The sequence below is a fragment of the Anser cygnoides genome, chromosome 5, assembly GCF_040182565.1.
Source record: "Anser cygnoides isolate HZ-2024a breed goose chromosome 5, Taihu_goose_T2T_genome, whole genome shotgun sequence".
NCBI classification, from domain to species: Eukaryota; Metazoa; Chordata; class Aves; order Anseriformes; family Anatidae; genus Anser; species Anser cygnoides.
The window spans coordinates 49,446,461-49,464,523 of record NC_089877.1 but is presented as its reverse complement, the minus strand read 5'-3'; the positions used below and the strand labels follow the sequence as shown (position 1 = coordinate 49,464,523).

Sequence of the window (18,063 nt, the reverse complement as noted above, 5' to 3'; positions counted from 1 at the left end):
GGAAATGTATTTGTTCTCTCAAAATGTAGGGAACGGTATAATACAGGCACGGCCATACCCTCCGCTCTTCATGAAAGGAACAGGTCGGTACCCAGCTAGAAAGGCCAAGCTGAAGTCCCCCTTTCTGTGTGACTAGATGTGAAGGAGCATGTCAGGGCCAAAGCGCAGTGTGAGATGTGTGGAGAGAAAAGACAAAAACAAGAACATCTTCAAATAGATTAAAAAACCCTGAAGTAGAACAGGTGGGAGATTTCGAGGCGGCAGGAGACCACTGCAGGCAAGAACTGGTTTTGTGTTATGTTTTGTGGAACAGCTCGTGCACCCGCTCGCTAGCAGGTAGCCGAGCGGGACAGGTGCGGTTCCTGCCTATTCTCCCACGAGCCGCTGGGCCTCCCCTCGGTCCCGGGGGCTGTCAGGGCGGCTACACGGCCCGGCCCGGCCCGGCCCGGCCCTGCCCGGCCCGGCGGCCGCCTCAGCCCGGTGGCGGTGGCGAGGCCTGTGGTGGCCGCGCTCCCGCCGCTTCCCGCCAGGGGGCGCCGCTCCCGGCCGCGGGCCGCAGCCTCCAGTTCCGCCGCTGCCGGCGCACAGGCGCCCGGTGCCGCCGTCCTGTCCCCGCCTCCTCCTCCTCCTCCTCCTCCTCCGTCCCCTCCTTCCCGCCCGCTCCCGCAGCCCCGGCCCCTTCCCCCGGCGGGGCCCATCGGCCCGGCCATGGCCACCAAGAAGGCGGGCTCGCGGCTGGAGACGGAGATCGAGCGGTGTCGCTCCGAGTGCCAGTGGGAGCGGATCCCCGAGCTCGTCAAGCAGCTCTCGGCCAAGCTCATCGCTAACGGTGCGCTGCGGGGCCGGGCGGGCCGAGGCCGAGGGGCGGCCGCCCGGGGCTCCCCGCCGCCCGGCCGGGCAGGTGCCGCCGAGCCCCCGGGGCAGCGTGTGGGGGAGCCCGGCCCCGGGGGCGGGGGGTGCCGGGGGAGTGCCGGGGGGTGCCGGGGCCGCGGTGGGCGCACGGAGCCGTGCGGGGGCTCGGCGGGGCCGTGTGGAGCCCCCGGCGCCCTCCTGCCTCCGCGTCCTGCGGAGCTGTGTGTGCTGCAGGATCCGCGCGTAGCCTGCCTTGCGGAGGCTCCCTCCCCTTCGGTTACAAGCGCTCCTCTGCAGCGTAATGTAACGCTGCTTCGTTTCGTTACTCGTTACTAACGATGAGCGGTTTACTCGGACCTCTGGTTCTCGTATCCCTAACTTTTAAGCGCTTAGCTGAAGGAGGTGGAAGGCAGCGCTGCCTTCGGAGGGATGGAAGCGCAGACTGGGCTGGGGGCACGCCGGGCAGGTCTCCCTGGCAGCCTCGCTTCGCTCTGCGCGTGAGAAACGCCGTGGGGATGGTGTCTGAGCTCGCTCCTCTGCGGGAGCTGGACCCGCAGGTGCTTTTAGAGAGAAATAGGTCTGGGGAGACAGGGCTTGGGGTGACCTCAGGGGTGATAAGTTAACAGAGAGGCAGGATGAGGCGTGAGGCTGGTGGCACCTGGAGCATGCTGCGCAGGCTTTGCATGCTTAGGCAGACGAGACAAGTGCGTGGTTCAGGCCTGCAGAAATACAAATAGAAGAGCAAAAGCCTGAATCAAAGTAAGGAGGAGAGGGAGAATTTAAGGACAGATGGATCAGGAGTAGATAGACTTATGCGTGTTGGCCTTAAAAACGACTGGGTAGGGATCCTGAAACACACTGGTGTTATAGTAGTTAAAAATAGACACAAGTGAAAAGGTGAAAGGTGTTAGTTTGTTTTAAGGACATGCTTTATTGAGTGGTAGACTATGGACTAGAGATCAGTTCAAGCAGAGACAAATGGCTTTTGGCTGTCCGATTGAGAAGAAGGACCTTCTCTGAATTAGTATGTGTTAAGGTATTTCAGATAGGTGGGGAGTGCTAGGCAGAAGATATTATTGATAGTTTGACTTCGGTTTCTCTGACCAGGGTACTCTTTACCTAGCTGAAGCACATCAGAGAAGTTGATGCTGTCTGTATAACTTTACACATCAGTGACTTTACCATTGTGGTGCCTTCTAGATTCTGTACCAGTCAGAGTACATATTATTAGAGCGTTTTCTGATCTTTAAAATATCAAAAAGTATTGAATGTGGATTTCATCTCTTTCTGGTAGCATAGGAAGGATTACATCAATATCCCAGGCTTCCAAACTCTAGCTAAACGAGAAGGACATCAACAGTAAGTGAAGTGGTAGTGACTCTCCATTTGTAGCAGAGGAAGGCAGAGAGAAATGTATCTAATGAAATACATGCCTGTGCTGTTGAGAGTATCTAAAACCACAAGTTTGTGGTCTAGATCCCGGTGTGACCAATAGGTTGAAGGCTAAGGTTATCAGCTAGCCAGACAACGAAGAGGCAGGGCCTCTATTCTGCCCATGAAGACACACAAACTGAAAGATGTTTTGCTGCATAGCCCTGTTGTTAGTTGATCTGAAGCGGTTGATTTAAGAAAAGGTACTTGGAACCTCACTGCCTCCTTCTGCAGCAATGTTTGCTTTTACAAATTGGCTAGGGAATGATAACAGAAGATTTGCTTTTTGGCTAAGCATAGAACAATTTAGAAGAATGATTTAAAAGTGTAAGAAAAGAAAAAAGAGGGGAGAGGATGTTCATTCTGTCCATATATTGTTGTGTGGGATTGGCTCTGGCTCTTGAACGCTGGAACATTTTGAGTAGGCTTGATTATTGTATTGTTTGTTCTGTTTTGTACTACTGATGGCTCCTGTTTACTCCCTCCTAAAATTAGGGGTTTGTTTAAAGCCTGACAGTGGTTCAAATGTAAATGACAGTTTACGTAGGATTTTGGATGTACAAAAATGGCACTTTCTAGAACTAATTTCTGTATCTGGATTGTGTTTGAAAGGCTTACAAACTTACTGAGCTTTCAGATAAACAGGGAGGAGAAATATTAATGGATCGGTCACTGCCTTTGATATTCCGTAAGTAAGGGTCACAATTTGGACCATGGAAAGTATGTGCTCTGTGACTTGCATTGTCTTTACACAAGGGATAAATAGATGAAAGAAAGGTCTTTAACCTAGCTCAGAGTCGTTAGACGTTTATCCAGTTTGTATTATGTTTCTCTCCTTCAGAACCAGGACTCAGCAGCAGTAATAAGGTTTACGCCATGTTACACAAATCTCTGTTTGAGCTCTTGCTTCATCAGCGCTCTTGTAAAAGGTCGGCTCAGAGCTGTCATGTGCGGGTGTGGTGAGTTAGCCCTGGCCAGCAGCAGATGCCCACCCTGCCTCTCCACCTCTCCCCTTCCCTAGTGGGGCAGGGGCAGGAAATAGGGTAAATGGATAAAGATGGGGAGATCGCTTACTGACTTCTGTTACAGGCAAAACAGACCTGATTTGGGGAAAGTTAATTGATTGCCAGTTAAAATAGAATGAGGTAGCGAGAAACAAAACGACATCAAAACAACACTTTTCCTCCCCACTTTCGCAGGCTCAACTTCACTCCTTCACCTGAGCCCCTCCTTGCACAGTGTGGGTGCAGAGAGGCTGCCGTCAGTTTCTCTCTGCTATTCCTTCTCACGCTTTTCCTCCACTTTGGCACAGGCTCCCCACAGGCTGAAGTCTTTCAGGCAAAAAATGTGCTCTGGCCTGACCTCCACATGGCCTGCAGGTCCTTCAGGGCATGTCCACCTGCTCCAGTGTGGGACCTCCCTGGGCAGCACGGAGATCTGCTCTGGCACCTGGAGCACCGCCTCCTGGTGTTCCCTCTGCTGGTTCGCACTCTTCCTGTTCCATAGTCTCTCTGTTCTTATTTTGCCTTTCCTTAAGTACGTTTTCCCAGAGGTGCTGCTGGCTTGGCTGATGGGCTCAGCCTTGTCCTGCGGTGGCTCTGTGGGATCTGGCCGTGTCTGGCTTATTCCCACAGCAGCCACCCCTACAGTCCCTCTGGTGCCAGCACCTTGCCACCAATACCCGGTGCAGCAGGATTTACAGAAATTGGAGCATGGAAATCATCGTGCTGCTCTGAGGTTCACAGAGATGTGGTATTTGGCTAGTTTGTACTCTGCTTGGTTGTAAGACAGGTGCCTGTCCTCTGAGTCCACATCCTGACTGTAACTTATTAAACAGAACCGAGACAAACCCCAAGTTACTAGAAATAAAATCTGAAAGCAATTTTCACTAGTGAAACTCCGTGTGTTCCCCAGTAGTTTAGGTAACTGAAAAAAGGTCTTTTTAAGAAAGTGATCCAAAGAAACTTTGGTTCAGTTTGTTGAATTTTACCTAATGTTGCAAATAAGCAGCGTGGTGGTGGAGCACTGTCTTGAAAGTTAGCAAAAGGCCCAAGTCCAAACTTACTTGTTCACAGGTTACTGGAGGAGGTAAAATAGTAAATGTTAGATATTTAAATCAATCAGAATGTATTTAAAAATGTGCCCCAAATTGGGAAGTATCAGTTATAGGATTGTTTTCTATTTTAGGCCAGCCTGAATGGACCTGAATTTAATAAAGGCCTTAATATATAGGAGAAAAATGTACAGCTTTGTCTTGGTAAATTTGGTCTGCATCAAAAACTCAGTTGTATGCAGGAAATGCAGAGTGCTTTAAGAGATTAAAAAATACAACAACAACAACAAAAACTTTTTATATTTTTAATAGATCTGTAAAGTTGCTATTCTCAAATATTGAAAAATAAGACTTATGAAATACCTGTGATTGTTTTTCAGTAAGTTCACCATAACATGTTGACCTTACAGGTGACTTGTGTATTTTATTGTATATATGTTCATGTGGTTTTTTTTGTGGTGATGGGGTTGAAACCTCTGTTGTATTTTCAGTGAGAATGTCACAGCCCTCATGGTTTGGGGAATTGGGGTTCTCAGGGTGCCTGGAATTTTGTGGTGTTGAAGCAGTAATTGTAGAAGTTAGCAATTGCATTTCAAAGCTGCTTTTAAGTCAGCCGTAAATTTATGATGAAACAGCAGCATCTCGAAGGAGGTGACTGCAATGGACTTCTGCCCGAAGGCTGTAACTGCTCAGGGTGTCCTCTGAACATCAGTGCTCAAATATTTCCTTCCTTTGGAGTCACAGTGAGGAAACCGTAGGTCAGTTCAGCAGCGAGGTGAACGGATCAAATAAAGAATCTGTGAATTTCCGTGGGTATTTCCGGCCATTCATTGCTGCTACGCTCCGAACGTGACCTTGCTCAAGTTCAGTGAGATCTACGGCTCTGTCTGAAAAGGCACTGAGGAGGCAGATTTTTATCGTTCTACCTGACGAGCTATATAGTTCTGCAGAAACCTTAGCTGATGTGAAATACTGCATTACTGGGGGGAAAAGGATGCATACCCCACAAGTTCGCTGATGTGTGCGCTGCCGAGTGTTGTGACATGGCCATAAAACACAACACTACCTGCAGGGAGCAGGTTTGCTGTTGGGAGTACACCAGCCTTCTGACACTAGTCTTGCTTGCTTGCTTTTTTATCCATTGAATTTCTTACTGACATTACTACCACGTTTCCTTTGGTTTTGTATTTTGTTATCTTTTCTCTGACTGCCTTCCCCTCTCAACAGCTTGTTTCTGTAGTTTCTGATTATACCTTTGTATCTTGCAGCCTTGCAGAATAAGGGAGCAGAGAGAAGTTAGGAGCAGGATTACTAAAACCAAAGGATCAGGAAGCATTTTGCTTATTTTTTTGTCACTTTCTGTGGTGCTTCTTTGTCTGGATATAAGTAGGAAGTAAAAATAGAAACATCTTACTGGTTTTCGTGTGTTTTGCTCTCTTGTGAAATACAAGACCTCAGATGTATGTTTAAAGCTTATCCTCACGGTAAACCAGGGATTTCTAAACCTCTTAGGACTCATGCCCTACTTAGGTGGTTATCAAATTTGTTTGTTTGATATATATGCAGTTTGTAAAGCAGTTTTTATAGGCAAAGCTTGATGAAGAGGTCTGTATCTCTACCAGCAAAGTTTGCAGATGGAGGTGTGACATGCCTTCTGCATTCCCACAAAACGCAGTGCTCTCTCCTCCTTTGCATTCTTTCTTGCCTTCCTTCTTGCATTCACTGTTGTTTTTACAGAACAAACGTACTAAGGACATCCTTTTTTCTGAATGAAGAGCAAAGATGGTGGCAGTACTTAAATGCCTTGCTTTATTTTTGACTGACACTTTGTTTCTTCAGATAGCCAGGGGTGTTACAACAGCGCGCTGATGATGTCGGTCTGCTGCTTGTATTCCGACCGGCTTGTCATGCAGAGAGAAAATGCTGGCGTAGTCAGTCGGATTTCACAAGTAGCCCAGCTGGTCTAACACCTTGCCGCTGTTGCGTGGAGGAGTTCGTTCTTTCTTCCTACTTCTGTCAAGCTGCTCCTTCTGCATGCCGTTTCCCCACTCACGTGTTTGTGGCCTCTCCCTTGAGCTGAAGCACACCAGAGGTGGCACTGTTTGTGCTGGGCCAGCAGAAAACCTGCTGCTCCTCCATCTAGCTCAGTTTCTGCTGGCTTTCTGTACCCCGTCGCCTCTCAGAGGGGTCTGTGGAGAGCTGTAGTGGATGGAAAGTGAACAGTGGCAGCAGGCAGAGAAGGAAAAGGGGGCAGGGGCCTCTTCCTTCTTGGTGGCTGTGCCACCAGTGGCCTCCCGTTGTGTGGAAACGCGAGTGGAGTCTGCTAAGCTCTGCTGGGGACTTGGAGCCTGGAGCTGCTTGGATGAATTTATGAGGAATCTTCCATACATTGCACGTCAGACATCTGATTTCCAAAATAGTTACAACTCTTAATGATGGGTTGGACCCTTTCTGTTGCTTTGTTTAAGTCATGAGAAGAAATTGTAGCCTGACCTATTCATGTATATATGTGCTGCTACTTGTCAGTTGTATAGCTGCTATAGGTTCTGTTAAGTTAACTTTGAGCGTTGAAGTTTGGCATTAACTTTTCTATAGGAAAATTAATAGCGTGAACTTACGGTCATCAATACCACTTCTGTTTGAATTTTATTTGGACTGTGGTAGAGTCAGAAGGTCCTTAACCACGCCAAGTCTGGGCCATTCCCCCATGCCTCCATCTGACTTGTAAATAACCAGATTTTCAAATTTGATGGTTATGTTCTCCGCAGTTTTGTCCCCACTGAGTGTGATGTAATTGGTGGTCTGATCAGGAGTGACTGGAGACAACAACTTTGTAAAAGGCAAAGCGGCAGGGTGTCTGTAAGTTAGAGGGAGGGAGGGTGTCTGGGGAGTGGTGCAACATCTGTTTGGCACCAAGACGTGTAGTCATGAGAGAACATTTGGGCTCTGCTCTGGAGGAAGAGCTGGATCTCGGTGTTTGTGTCAGCACACCTGTGATAGAAGGCACGGTGGCTCTTATTAGTAAGCTACTCTGATCAGAGATGCTATCAGGTACTTTGTTGCTTCAGGAGACACCGCATCAGTTTCTGCAGGTTGTCACCCCACTGATGATGCCACAGGTTCTATTCAAATGTGTATGTGTAAACAGAAATCCTTCACTGTGATCCTGATCTATACTTCAAGAGAAGGGAATGCATGACTTTTTTTTTAATTATTATTTCAATGTAGTTAAAATATTTTAAATCTTCTTTTTATCGATTTCGCTGCATCTCTATAGTGTATGCTGTTTGTTTTTTCCTACAGGATCTTGGTTCATTCAGTTCACAGAATAGACTGGCCTCTGGAGACAGAGCAATAAATCTAAAGGCCAGAAAGGTGCCATCAAATAATCCATTCTGTTTGTGTAACTGTCTTGACCACTGCCTGAAATCTGTAAAATCTGTAACATTGTAGTAGGAAGAAAGCTGCGTACCGTAAGCACTTGGTTTTTACTAAATTTATCGCCTGTATTAGTATTCTGTAGAGAAGGCAAATTAATAACAATTAAACAAAAGCCCCTAGTTTTGATACAGCTGCCTTACAGCTCATGTTTCTGCTGTGTAATATGTGAAAGGTGGTAAAGCAGAGAAAGGCCTTTGAATGTATGCTTGCATTGTCTGCAAAGCAGGAGAGGATCAGGACTTGACCCTAACAGATACGTACGGGTTGTCTTTGATACTGAAAGTAGGTCTTGAATATTTCATCCGCACTGAAAGAAAGCAGGAAATAAAAGAGGACTTGGGTGGGATGGTATTGTCAAAATGCTGCTGTTCCACTATCAAATTCCCTGCTTAAGCTGCTAAAAAGTTATATTTATGATCTGTATGTACCTATGGTCTGTACAGGTATCGTTGTGCTGGCTTTATAAGTTCTTCAGCTACATGAATTAGAGCTTCCACTTTATTAGGGCACTGGAGCTGTGTTTTCTGCCCTAAGTTTGTCTGGTGGGGGAGCCCTGGTGCAGGCAGCTCCTGGGGAGCTGGCACCCATTTTGCAGTTCTGTGGAGGGAGTTGCTAGGTTCCACAGAAGATTTAACCTTCCTCCTCCCAAAAGAGGTCCGAACTGCTCTTTTTTCACAAAAAGTAGGCGAGAAACACCTCTTGGTTCTAGACAAATCCCAATCGCAGTTCACCTTGAGCCCAGTGACTTGTTTTAGCTCCATAAAATTTACAGAAAGGCAACCAAGATATGAAAACATCAACAGCTTCCAGGCCCTCCCCTAATTTTGTTTTTGCAGTTGAGAAGCAACTTGTTCATATAATTATCTTTCAAGTGCAACTTATTTCAAATTCGCATTTGTCAGGGCTCACCTCCCAGCCACATTTCTGTTTTGCTTTCTTTTTTACCATTTAATTACAGTTTCTTTACCTTAGTGGGGAGAAAATGTTGTGCATTAATCAAGGGGATTGCTCTAGAGCTAGAGCAGCAGAAGCTGATTTCTGTCTTAAAAGTTTTGGTGGTGTGTCTGAGACAGCTCCGAGAGTGACAAATCTAGGTTATAAACTTTCAAGAATTGAAGCTTCCCTGGTGGAGCTTGTGGGGTGGAAAGAGGAGAAGGCAAGATTGATTTTGTGACTGACTGGCTTTTGTAGGTGGTGAAGAACTCCCAGATCCCCTTTTGTGGCCAGCAGAGGCTCACCTGTGTGCTTTCACCTGAGCTTTGGGCCTTGGGCCATCATCCCTTGGAAGAAAAACGCCTCCAGGGAGTAGAGGTGAGAACCAAAACCTCTGGATGGTGAGGTTTGGGTGTAAGGAAGTGTGCCTGATGTATGAGAAGCTGGGCAGAGTCAGGATCTCTTCAATCTCCTAATTCTTCTCTTTTATCAGTCTGCTTTTTTTCTTGACTGGCGAGAGCATTGGATTCTGTTGTTATCTTCTATCAAATCTGCGCTGTGCTGCAGTGTAGCTGTTTGGTAGAGTGAGGACAAAAGCCACTGTCCCTGTGACATGGTTTCCTTTTGCCTTCCATTTAAATATTCTCTAGGGTCTTTTCTTGGTAGCAACAGAACTGGCTTGCAATGGAACTTGCTTGGTAGCAACAGAACAGAGACAAGCAAGAAGCAAGATTAAAGAGAATTCCTATCTACCATGGCATGTGCTTTTCCTGTTCTCTAAGCTACTCTTTGATTTTCTTTGTAACATAAACAAAAAGAAAATGGAAAAAAAATATTTTTTTCTCATTCTCCATCAGTATGGTTACTAGAACTGTCAGCTTTTAGAAGAAAATTTGCAGTCAAATATGGACACACGCTTGCCATTCCCAGTTAAATGGTCAGAGGCGATGGTGATCATCCTGTTTGCCACACTTCTTGCTTCCCAGACTCAGATACGACCTAAATTCTTATTTCTTGGCTTTCTATTGCAGTTGAGTGAACCAGCCTATTGTAATTTCAGTATTTGACATTTATCAATAATCTAGATGATATGTTGTGACTGTCCTGATCTGATTATTTACTGTTGTGATGATCTTAATATTTCACAAAAATCTGGGAGTTGGAATTTAAAAGAACAAACAAACATACAAATAATCTAGTTTGAAATGATTGTTGGAGTTTTCTGTTCTTAATATGTGCCCTCATAAAGCAATTTTTTGTAGTAGTGTTACCGTGGGAGTAAATTTGAGCATATGCATAGTCTAGGATTCTATAATATTTTCCTTCAGGCTTTGGAAGTCAGACAGGAAAATTGCCTAGATACTACAGAGCTGCACAGGAAAATGGTGCCACGCTCTCCGTACTTAAGAGGCAGAGGAGTGAAAGACTGCGTATAATTAAAGGTGCTAATCAGTAGCATTGAGCTTCTTTGGACAGCTGACAGTGTACGTTCTGCTTCTGGTTTTACCTGTGAGTGGTCTGAATCAGCCCGCAGCCTTTGTGTGGGTAGTATCGGTTGGTCTGTGCTCTGCATCTGGCCCCGCTCCTGCTGTCCCCAGCAAGCTGACCGGACGGGATCCCGGGTGACCTGCTCGAGCTGGTCCTGCTCAGAGCCAGGCAGTGGCACGAGGAGATCTCCAGAGGCCCCTCAGCCACCTGGGATTCGGTGATCCAGGATATCCAGATCCTCCTCCTTGGAAGAAAGCTCCATTTCAAAGCGGTCGTCTCAATAAATGTACTCTTGGATGACATGAGAGATTTTTGTTGTCTTCTTCAGCTGTTTTTTCAGAAACTTTGCTCTGAAATTTTTTGATGAGTAACATACAGAGCAGTTGACCTTTTTGGGATCCTTCTTGCTGCATCCCTCTTCCGGGTATAAATTCCTCAGTTTTTTAGATTTAGGCATAACGACAGCCCAGCGTGTTCTTGGAAGTCTGAGGAAAAACCCTCACCAAAGAATGCAACATGCAGTTCTTCAGGTACTCTGAGCCTTTAGTAGTACCTTTAGAGAGAAGAAGAGGAGTTTCCCTTCTTCCTCCCCAAGCTAGTTTCCCTCTGGGGAAGACTTGAAGCACCACAGCAGAGATTACATGCTGGGCCTTGAAATCTCATACGTCTCATTTTCCACCCCCTTTTTTTTTCTTTGTCATTTCTGAGTAGCCCTGAGTTCAGACATGAGGATTTTCTTTCTTTCTTTCTTTCTTTCTTTCTTTCTTTCTTTCTTTCTTTCTTTCTTTCTTTCTTTCTTTCTTTCTTTCTTTCTTTCTTTCTTTCTTTCTTTCTTTCTTTCTTTCTTTCTTTCTTTCTTTCTTTCTTTCTTTCTTTCTTTCTTTCTGCTCACCTCAGATTCTGTAGCTAGTTAGCTCTGTGTTTCCTTTTCCTAAACACTTCCTATTCAAATTCACATCCGTGGGGCTTGAGTCTGAGGTTGAGCCTCTTTGCTTAAATCTTTGTGGGAGGAGATTTTATCCTAATTCTGCACATTTTTCTTGCAGCTGTGTAATTCAGAAGAGAGGAAAAAAACAGCACTAAAAATACTTCTTTTAAAATGTGACCATTTGGCATATAAGAAAGGAAACTGTATTTTTTTTTTTTCCCCCACATAACTCTTTCTGGCTTTAGATGTTGAGCTGTAAAGGCTGAGTAAGATGCAACTATTTTTGTTAGCACAGGATCACAGACACTCTTGCTGGTGTACCACAGCAGTACAACACTGATGTTTAATTGCAGAGGAACATCTTGTGCATGGAGCCTTGATACCAGGAGCTGGGTTTCTGATGGCTGTTGCCAGAGACGTGTTAACAACTGTAAGAGGCACTCTTGCATTGTACCTTCCCCGTATTTCATTGTGCTATTAAAAGCAACTGAAGCAAATAATTATTGTACCCTTTTAAAATATTTTACATTTTCTGCATGAATATTAAGAACATTTTAGAAAATGCATAAACAGTAGCTGTAGCCTAGATAATGTGTTTTATTTTTTTTTGCTTTGATTTTTATCCAAGTCTCGAACCACCACAGGAGAAGTAATACTTTAATAAAGCAGCTATCAGCTACTCAGCAGAACAACAGGTAACAGATTCATTAGTTTTATTCTGAACACTTAATTATTCACTATGGCTTATCATGGTGTGCTCTGGGATTAAACAGAATTTTAAAATCACCTCTTGGAGGATTCTGCAGGCAAGAGAAACAGCCGCTGTTCTGTATTCCTTTAAGGTTAAATGTTTGTATTTTTGAGCTGTGTGCAGTGTAGTCATTCTTTACTTTTTCTCCATTTTTTCTTAAGCCGACTTTTAGAAAGGAAATTAATTAGAAATAGATATTTCTCCTAAACAGACTGCTAACAACTCCTGTGTTCTTCAGCAAATGCCTTGAGGTTATGGTAACATTCATCAGAAAATATTTTATATTTTAGCATATAATTCAATGGATAATTCAACATAGGCCATAGCAAGTCTTAAACTAATAGTAATAAGTATTCATCATTCATGATCCAGGATAAATGAAGATTAATCCTTTTTTTATTTTTTTGTAATTCTGTTTTTCTGTAACTGCTTTGGATCCCAACAGTATGGTAACAATTTTGCTTCAAAAAGTAGATGTTAAAAATCAAGTTGCAAAGCAGCTGTCATGATGATATTTTTAGACACTGTTTTACAAAGACATGTTATTGTGTGTTTTTGTTACTTCTTGTTTGTTTTCTCCTGTCTTTAGGCAAGCCTTCATTCTTGTTTTGAAGATGGTCAGGGTTGATATGTATTGCATTGAGGGACAGCCATACCTGCACAAGGTTCTTCTCAAGACACTTTGTATGAGCTTTCCCTAAGCTGAAAGAAAACAGCAGGCCTGTGTAGAAGCATCTCTTTATTTTGTTTTTGCTTCCTGTGCTAACAGAAATGGATATTTTACCTAAAGCATCTATGAGTTTGACTTGTATTTCCAAGGTGCTCAGCCTTGCCTCTGATTATAAACTTGTCTTTGGATAGGCTCCCCAGGGCAGTGGTCAGAGCACCCAGCCTGCCGGAGTTCAAGAAGCATTTGGACAATGCTGTCAGACACATAGCCTGATTTTTGGGTGGTCCTGTGTGGAGCCAAGAGCTGGACCTGATGATCCTTGTGGGTCCATTCCAACTTGGGATATTCTGTGATTCTATAACTACAGGTAGAGAATTTCATATTAGTCAAGTGGATGATATCAGTGATGCTGTGATGTTTTAGAAACAGATGGGCAAGCTAGACTGCCCTTCCCCAGCTAGGAAATGGTTCTGCTATGCAATTGTGATATAGAGCTAGCTCTACTGTGTAATTATTGTTGATGGATTCTTCAGCAGAAGAATGGATGAATATCCTTTCATCAATCATTTTACAGTGATTCATAAATATCTCAGTTTTCTGAAAGTGGCAAAGTGATTTTCATGGTATTGAAATTGTTTACCAACAGGTTTTCTTTTTGAAACATTTACTTAGATGGACTGAAAGAAAGCTAGGCTTCAAGGTATGTAAAGTATGGTATTTACATAGTTTAATTCTTAATAACGTGTGTTATAGAAGAATATAATCCAGATCACTTGTGCTGAAAGAAAGAAAAACATTTTTTTCTCAAACATTACGTACATTATTACAGGATGTCTTAAGGAATAGATAAAACTGTTCAAAATCTCTCTGCCAGACCTATGCTTTCATAAATGTTTTTTTAGAAATGTCTGTGTAATTGGAACTCTCAACCTCTGTGGTGCATGTAACAGGCTTACTTGCACAGAATGGCTGGCAAGACTCGAGCCAACGCTTCGTTAATAAAGCACTCCTTCAGTCACAATTTGATTTAAAACCTTATTGCCAATTTCTGGCCCTGACTCACTGACTTCACAGATGAGTAATGCGATAAAAAAGAAAATCCTTCTCTGCAGTAACTTTTATGGTTTGTGTTCTGCGACCAGTGGTCTTCCAGCGTTAGTCATCAGCGGCTGCACAAGTGGAGCACTGCTGTGATGAAAGCCGGTCTGACAGTTACTGCTTCTCTTGCGGTACTATCTCATGGTATATAGCAGTGCTGCAGGGAAAGGGCACGTCGTGCCACACGCAGATGACCTGGAATAACAGCTTCTGTTTTGATGCTTAATCAGATCTATGTATAAGTTGCAGCTGTTGTTTTCTCCTCTCCCACCTTTCCTCTGAAGGAAAGTATGTGTAATACGTGTTGCTGCGCTGTGACTATTGCTAGGTAGTGCATGGGTTAGTAGTTTCTTTTAACTTGTGCCACTGATGGGAACAAAATATCTGGGTGCTATAGACTACTTTGATTCTCATCTTCAAGTGTCAGGATAGTTTCTGAGTATGCACCAGCATGAATGTAAGGCTTTAATCTTGCTTGTGTCCTTCCTTTAGAGACAACAGTATATTTTTTCTAGTCATTGTCAGAAAGGAGAAACTTAGAGTGGAAGAGGAGGATGGGAGAGGGAAGAGGAGAGAGAGAGAGAGAGAGAGAGAGAGAGAGGTGCTAAGTTAAATTTTTCAGATTCAACTTAGAACCATAGAATGGTTTGGGTTGGAAGGGACCTTAAAGCTCATCCACTTCCAGCCCCCCTGCCATGGGCAGGGACACCTCCCACCAGAGCAGGCTGCCCAAAGCCCCATCCAGCCTGGCCTTGAACACCTCCAGGGATGGGGCATCCACAGCTTCTCTGGGCAAACTTTAGGTCCACTTGGTACTGGAGGGCTGCAGTAAGGTCTCCTTGGAGCCTTCTCTTCTCAAGACTGAACAACCCCAACTCTCTCAGCCTGTCTTCACAGGAGAGGTGTTCCAGGCCCTTGATCATCCTTGTGGCCCTCCTCTGGACTCACTCCAACAGGTCCATGTCCTTTGTGTGCTGGGGGCCCCAGAGCTGAGCGCAGGGCTCCAGGTGGGGTCTCACAAGAGCAGAGCAGAGGGGGACTATCACCATCCTCGCCCTGCTGGCCACACTTCTTTCGATGCAGCCCAAGATATGGCTGGCTTTCTGCATAGTGAGCATACATTGCCAGCTCATGTTGAGCTTCTCATGCACCGATACCAATTCACATCCTCCTCTGCAGGGCTGCTCTCAATCCACTCATCACTCAGCCTGTGCTCATGTTTGCACCCAGGTGTAACACCTTGCACTTGGCCTTGTTGAACTTCACGAGTTTTGCATAGGCCTATCTGTCCTCTTCTCGTTCCCTTCCTTTTACTTTTCTCAGTGTGAGAAATTCTGCTGTGTGTGAAAGAGGAATAACCTTAAAAACTTTCTGTGGGGTGCTAGGTCTGTGTCTTTGTCTGCTTTGTTCTACTGTGGCCCGGCAGTGGGTGAGACCTGGAGTTTCTAGAGATGATCCTCCTCTGTCTGCAGCACTTCTTGCTGCCAGCTGTTGAGCAACCAGATTTTGGAGGGGATTATGGCTACACTCCACTACTGCATGTGCTGGTGCTGTTCTTTGGTTACAGGCAAGGTGATAGCTTTCTCCTTTAGTAATAGGGATGTTTTCAGCACTTTGTTTTAAGAATCCTCACGCCTCAGGGAATGCATTTTCACATGTAACAGTACAAGGTTTGTTTTCTTTTTCCTTAGTGTCTAACTCATTCTTCAGGATGTCTACTAATCCACTGCAACCTCTCAGACTAGTTGTTTCACATGCTTCCATGCCAATTTTGCAGTTTGTATAAACAAAACATCTCTTGCAGCTGGTGCGTATTCTTTGTGTGTGTGGTTTTTTTGTTTGTTTGTCTGTTTGTTTAACCTGTCTCTCCACAGAAAAAACCTTCTGTATTTAATTTAAAGAAATGCATGTTCCAGGAGTGTGGGCCAGGACTTTTGAGACCTACTAAAAGGAATGCACATGAGAGGGAAGGCATGTGTGATACTTCCTACTTTGGCATGTTTGAAATTCTATTGTTTGAAGAGCTGAAGAATGTCAGTGGTAGACCTTGCTCTTTTCATTGAAAGCATCCTTGAAGGTATTTCAGATCCCGAACCAAAGCACTGTTTTCAAAGTGTCATTTGGATGCCTTACTATGTTTGGCATTTGTGTTTCCTCAACATTCTCTGGAAGGAAAATTTGCTCAGTGAAGTGCTGAACTGAATAAAAGCAAAAGAGGAATCTTGCTTGTTAAATTAAATACTTTGATGGATACAGATCAGGGAGGAAGTCTCTGCTTAAATATCATCCTTTAATGCTTAAACAGTTTGACATATTATTATCCACTTTTAAGCCACCACTTAGCTTTGAAATATAATTAGCAAAATTCATCTTTGTTTTTCTTCTCCCAAGTAGGTCATTATTGTGCTGACCTCAAGAATTATTTTCAAGGGCTGCTCTCATTTTTTTCCTTGCCTTTTTAAAGTGTCAAGAGGCTCATAAACAGAAATTGTACACTCGGAACACACCAGAGTGTTCTGAATATTATTAATAAAATGCCTGTGCCGAAAGGGTTCCTCAGCGACCAATTTTTTGCAAGGCAAATAATTGTATCGTGTTCTTCAGAACAGTTTTGTAGGTTTGGAGCATGCCTCTGATCTCTGAGATCCTTTCATTAGATTAGCACGTTAGATTCCTTACACCGAAGTCTAACCTGAATTGCATTGCAATGTAAAAACAGCTGTCTTTTCTGCCCATACAGTTAACATGCTTTGATTTCCAGAGCGGTGGAACAGCTGGAGAAAGTGCAGTCCTGTGGAGTGGTATGCAAAAGCTGTCTTTGAGCAGTGTAATGTTGATCATAATATCTGACTTTATTTTTTGTTTATAATAATGCAAGGGCTATGCTAAGGTAATGTGGAATTCAGAATAAGACTGTAGCAAAGGGGTTTTCTTAGGAAATGTCACGTTGAGATTTGTTCTGTTTAGTACCTTGTTTAGTTTGCAGCCTGAAAGTGGAGCTATGCGAGCAAGCTGTTGGTATTTTTCAATTGGACTAAGATTTCTCTTTGAAGGAAAAGCAGGAACATGCAGAAAATAAACTGTAACAATTTATTTTAGTATCTTGCTTCCCTTGGAAAATGTGCTTTATTGCAGTGATACCTGTCTGTATGATTTATGCATTTCAGTATATTGTATCACTGCTTGCAGAAGATCTGTTGATATTGATGGAAAACTATACCATGCTGGTGGCACCCTTAAGTTGTTAGTCATTATTACTTTGTAGGTAGTGGAGGAATTAGAAACCCGTGTGCAGTTGCAAAGCAGTGATCTTACTGCAATTGGAGATATGGTACATCGTGTGATTTGCTGGACTGGCAGAAGTGTAGAGACATTGCTTGGACATGAATGGGTTTGAAAGAGAAAAGCAAAGCTCAGCTGAGGCTGAAACTGGCAAGAGACACGAAGGGCAACTTATGGGTATAGTGGCAGCAAAAGGAAGAATGAGATGTTGCTGCTGTGTGGGGTTTGGAGACTAAGTGACAAAGGACAAAGATGATATCCTCAGTACCTCTTTGCTGCTGAATATACTATTGGGGCTCATACTCAGACCTCTTATGTTCTGCAGCAGTGTCAGGGTCTCGTGAAGCATTACGAAGTAACAGTGGAAGACTGCGTTAGGCGAAGTGGGCTTCCACAAAGCCATGGTGCCAGGACAGGTTGTGTCAGAGTGCTGAAGGAGCCGCCCAATGTCATTGCAAGAACAGTCTGTCATTTATGAGATCCTAGTGATCAAGGGAGATTTCCAGTGACTACAAAAGGGCAAATATGGCTGTTTGTAAGAAGGTCAAGAAGGAGGATCCAGGGACTGTGGGTTGGTCAGTCTAACCCCAGGCCCTGGGAAGATTAGGAAGTATATCCAGGAAACTGGTTGGAAGGATAGGAAGGTGACTGGGATAGACTGACATGGGTTTGTCGGGGGATATCTAACCTTTTGAGTAGAGGTGACTGACTATGGATAAAGGGAAGACCAGTGAGTCTTTAGCAAGACTTTAGCTGTGGTTCCCCATAGTGTTCTTGCAGCTACATTGAAAAGACAGGTGGACTAGGAGGTAAGTGGAAAACTGGCTGTGGTCAGAGGTGGGGTTTTTGTTTTTATAAATAAAGATAATACTACTAATAAAAGAAATCTGTGGACCATTAAAAGTGGGGTCTTGCAGGGGTGAATACTGCAGTCAATAATGTTTAGTATCGTTCTTGGCAACCTAGACATTGAGAACGCACCCTCAGTGATTTTGCGGGTGATAGAAAACTGGGGAGTGTAGGGCTACCATTTTGAGGGATATCAGCAGGCTAGAGTAACCATTTCATGATTCTGTAAAAACTCCTGTAGTTCAGCAAAGGCAAATACCATGGTCCTGTACTTGAGAAAGAATGAC

At 44.2% G+C, this 18,063-nt stretch overlaps 1 protein-coding gene across 7 annotated transcripts in view; it reads left to right on the top strand.

The window, feature by feature from the left end:
- The first annotated feature begins 599 nt into the window (after nt 1-599).
- The window catches only part of TTC7B (tetratricopeptide repeat domain 7B), a 138,203-nt gene continuing 120,739 nt past the window's right edge, over nt 600-18,063 (top strand). For 5 of the 7 annotated variants that reach the window (XM_066998259.1, XM_048070503.2, XM_066998260.1 and 2 more), the window contains exon 1: nt 600-829. In XM_066998259.1, coding sequence (XP_066854360.1) covers nt 709-829 — 121 coding nt within the window. In that variant the 5' untranslated portion in view covers nt 600-708. Of the gene's footprint in view, nt 830-8,976; nt 9,089-11,799; nt 11,822-18,063 lie in introns of those variants that run through there. The other 2 variants (XM_066998257.1, XM_066998258.1) reach the window with 2 other exon arrangements.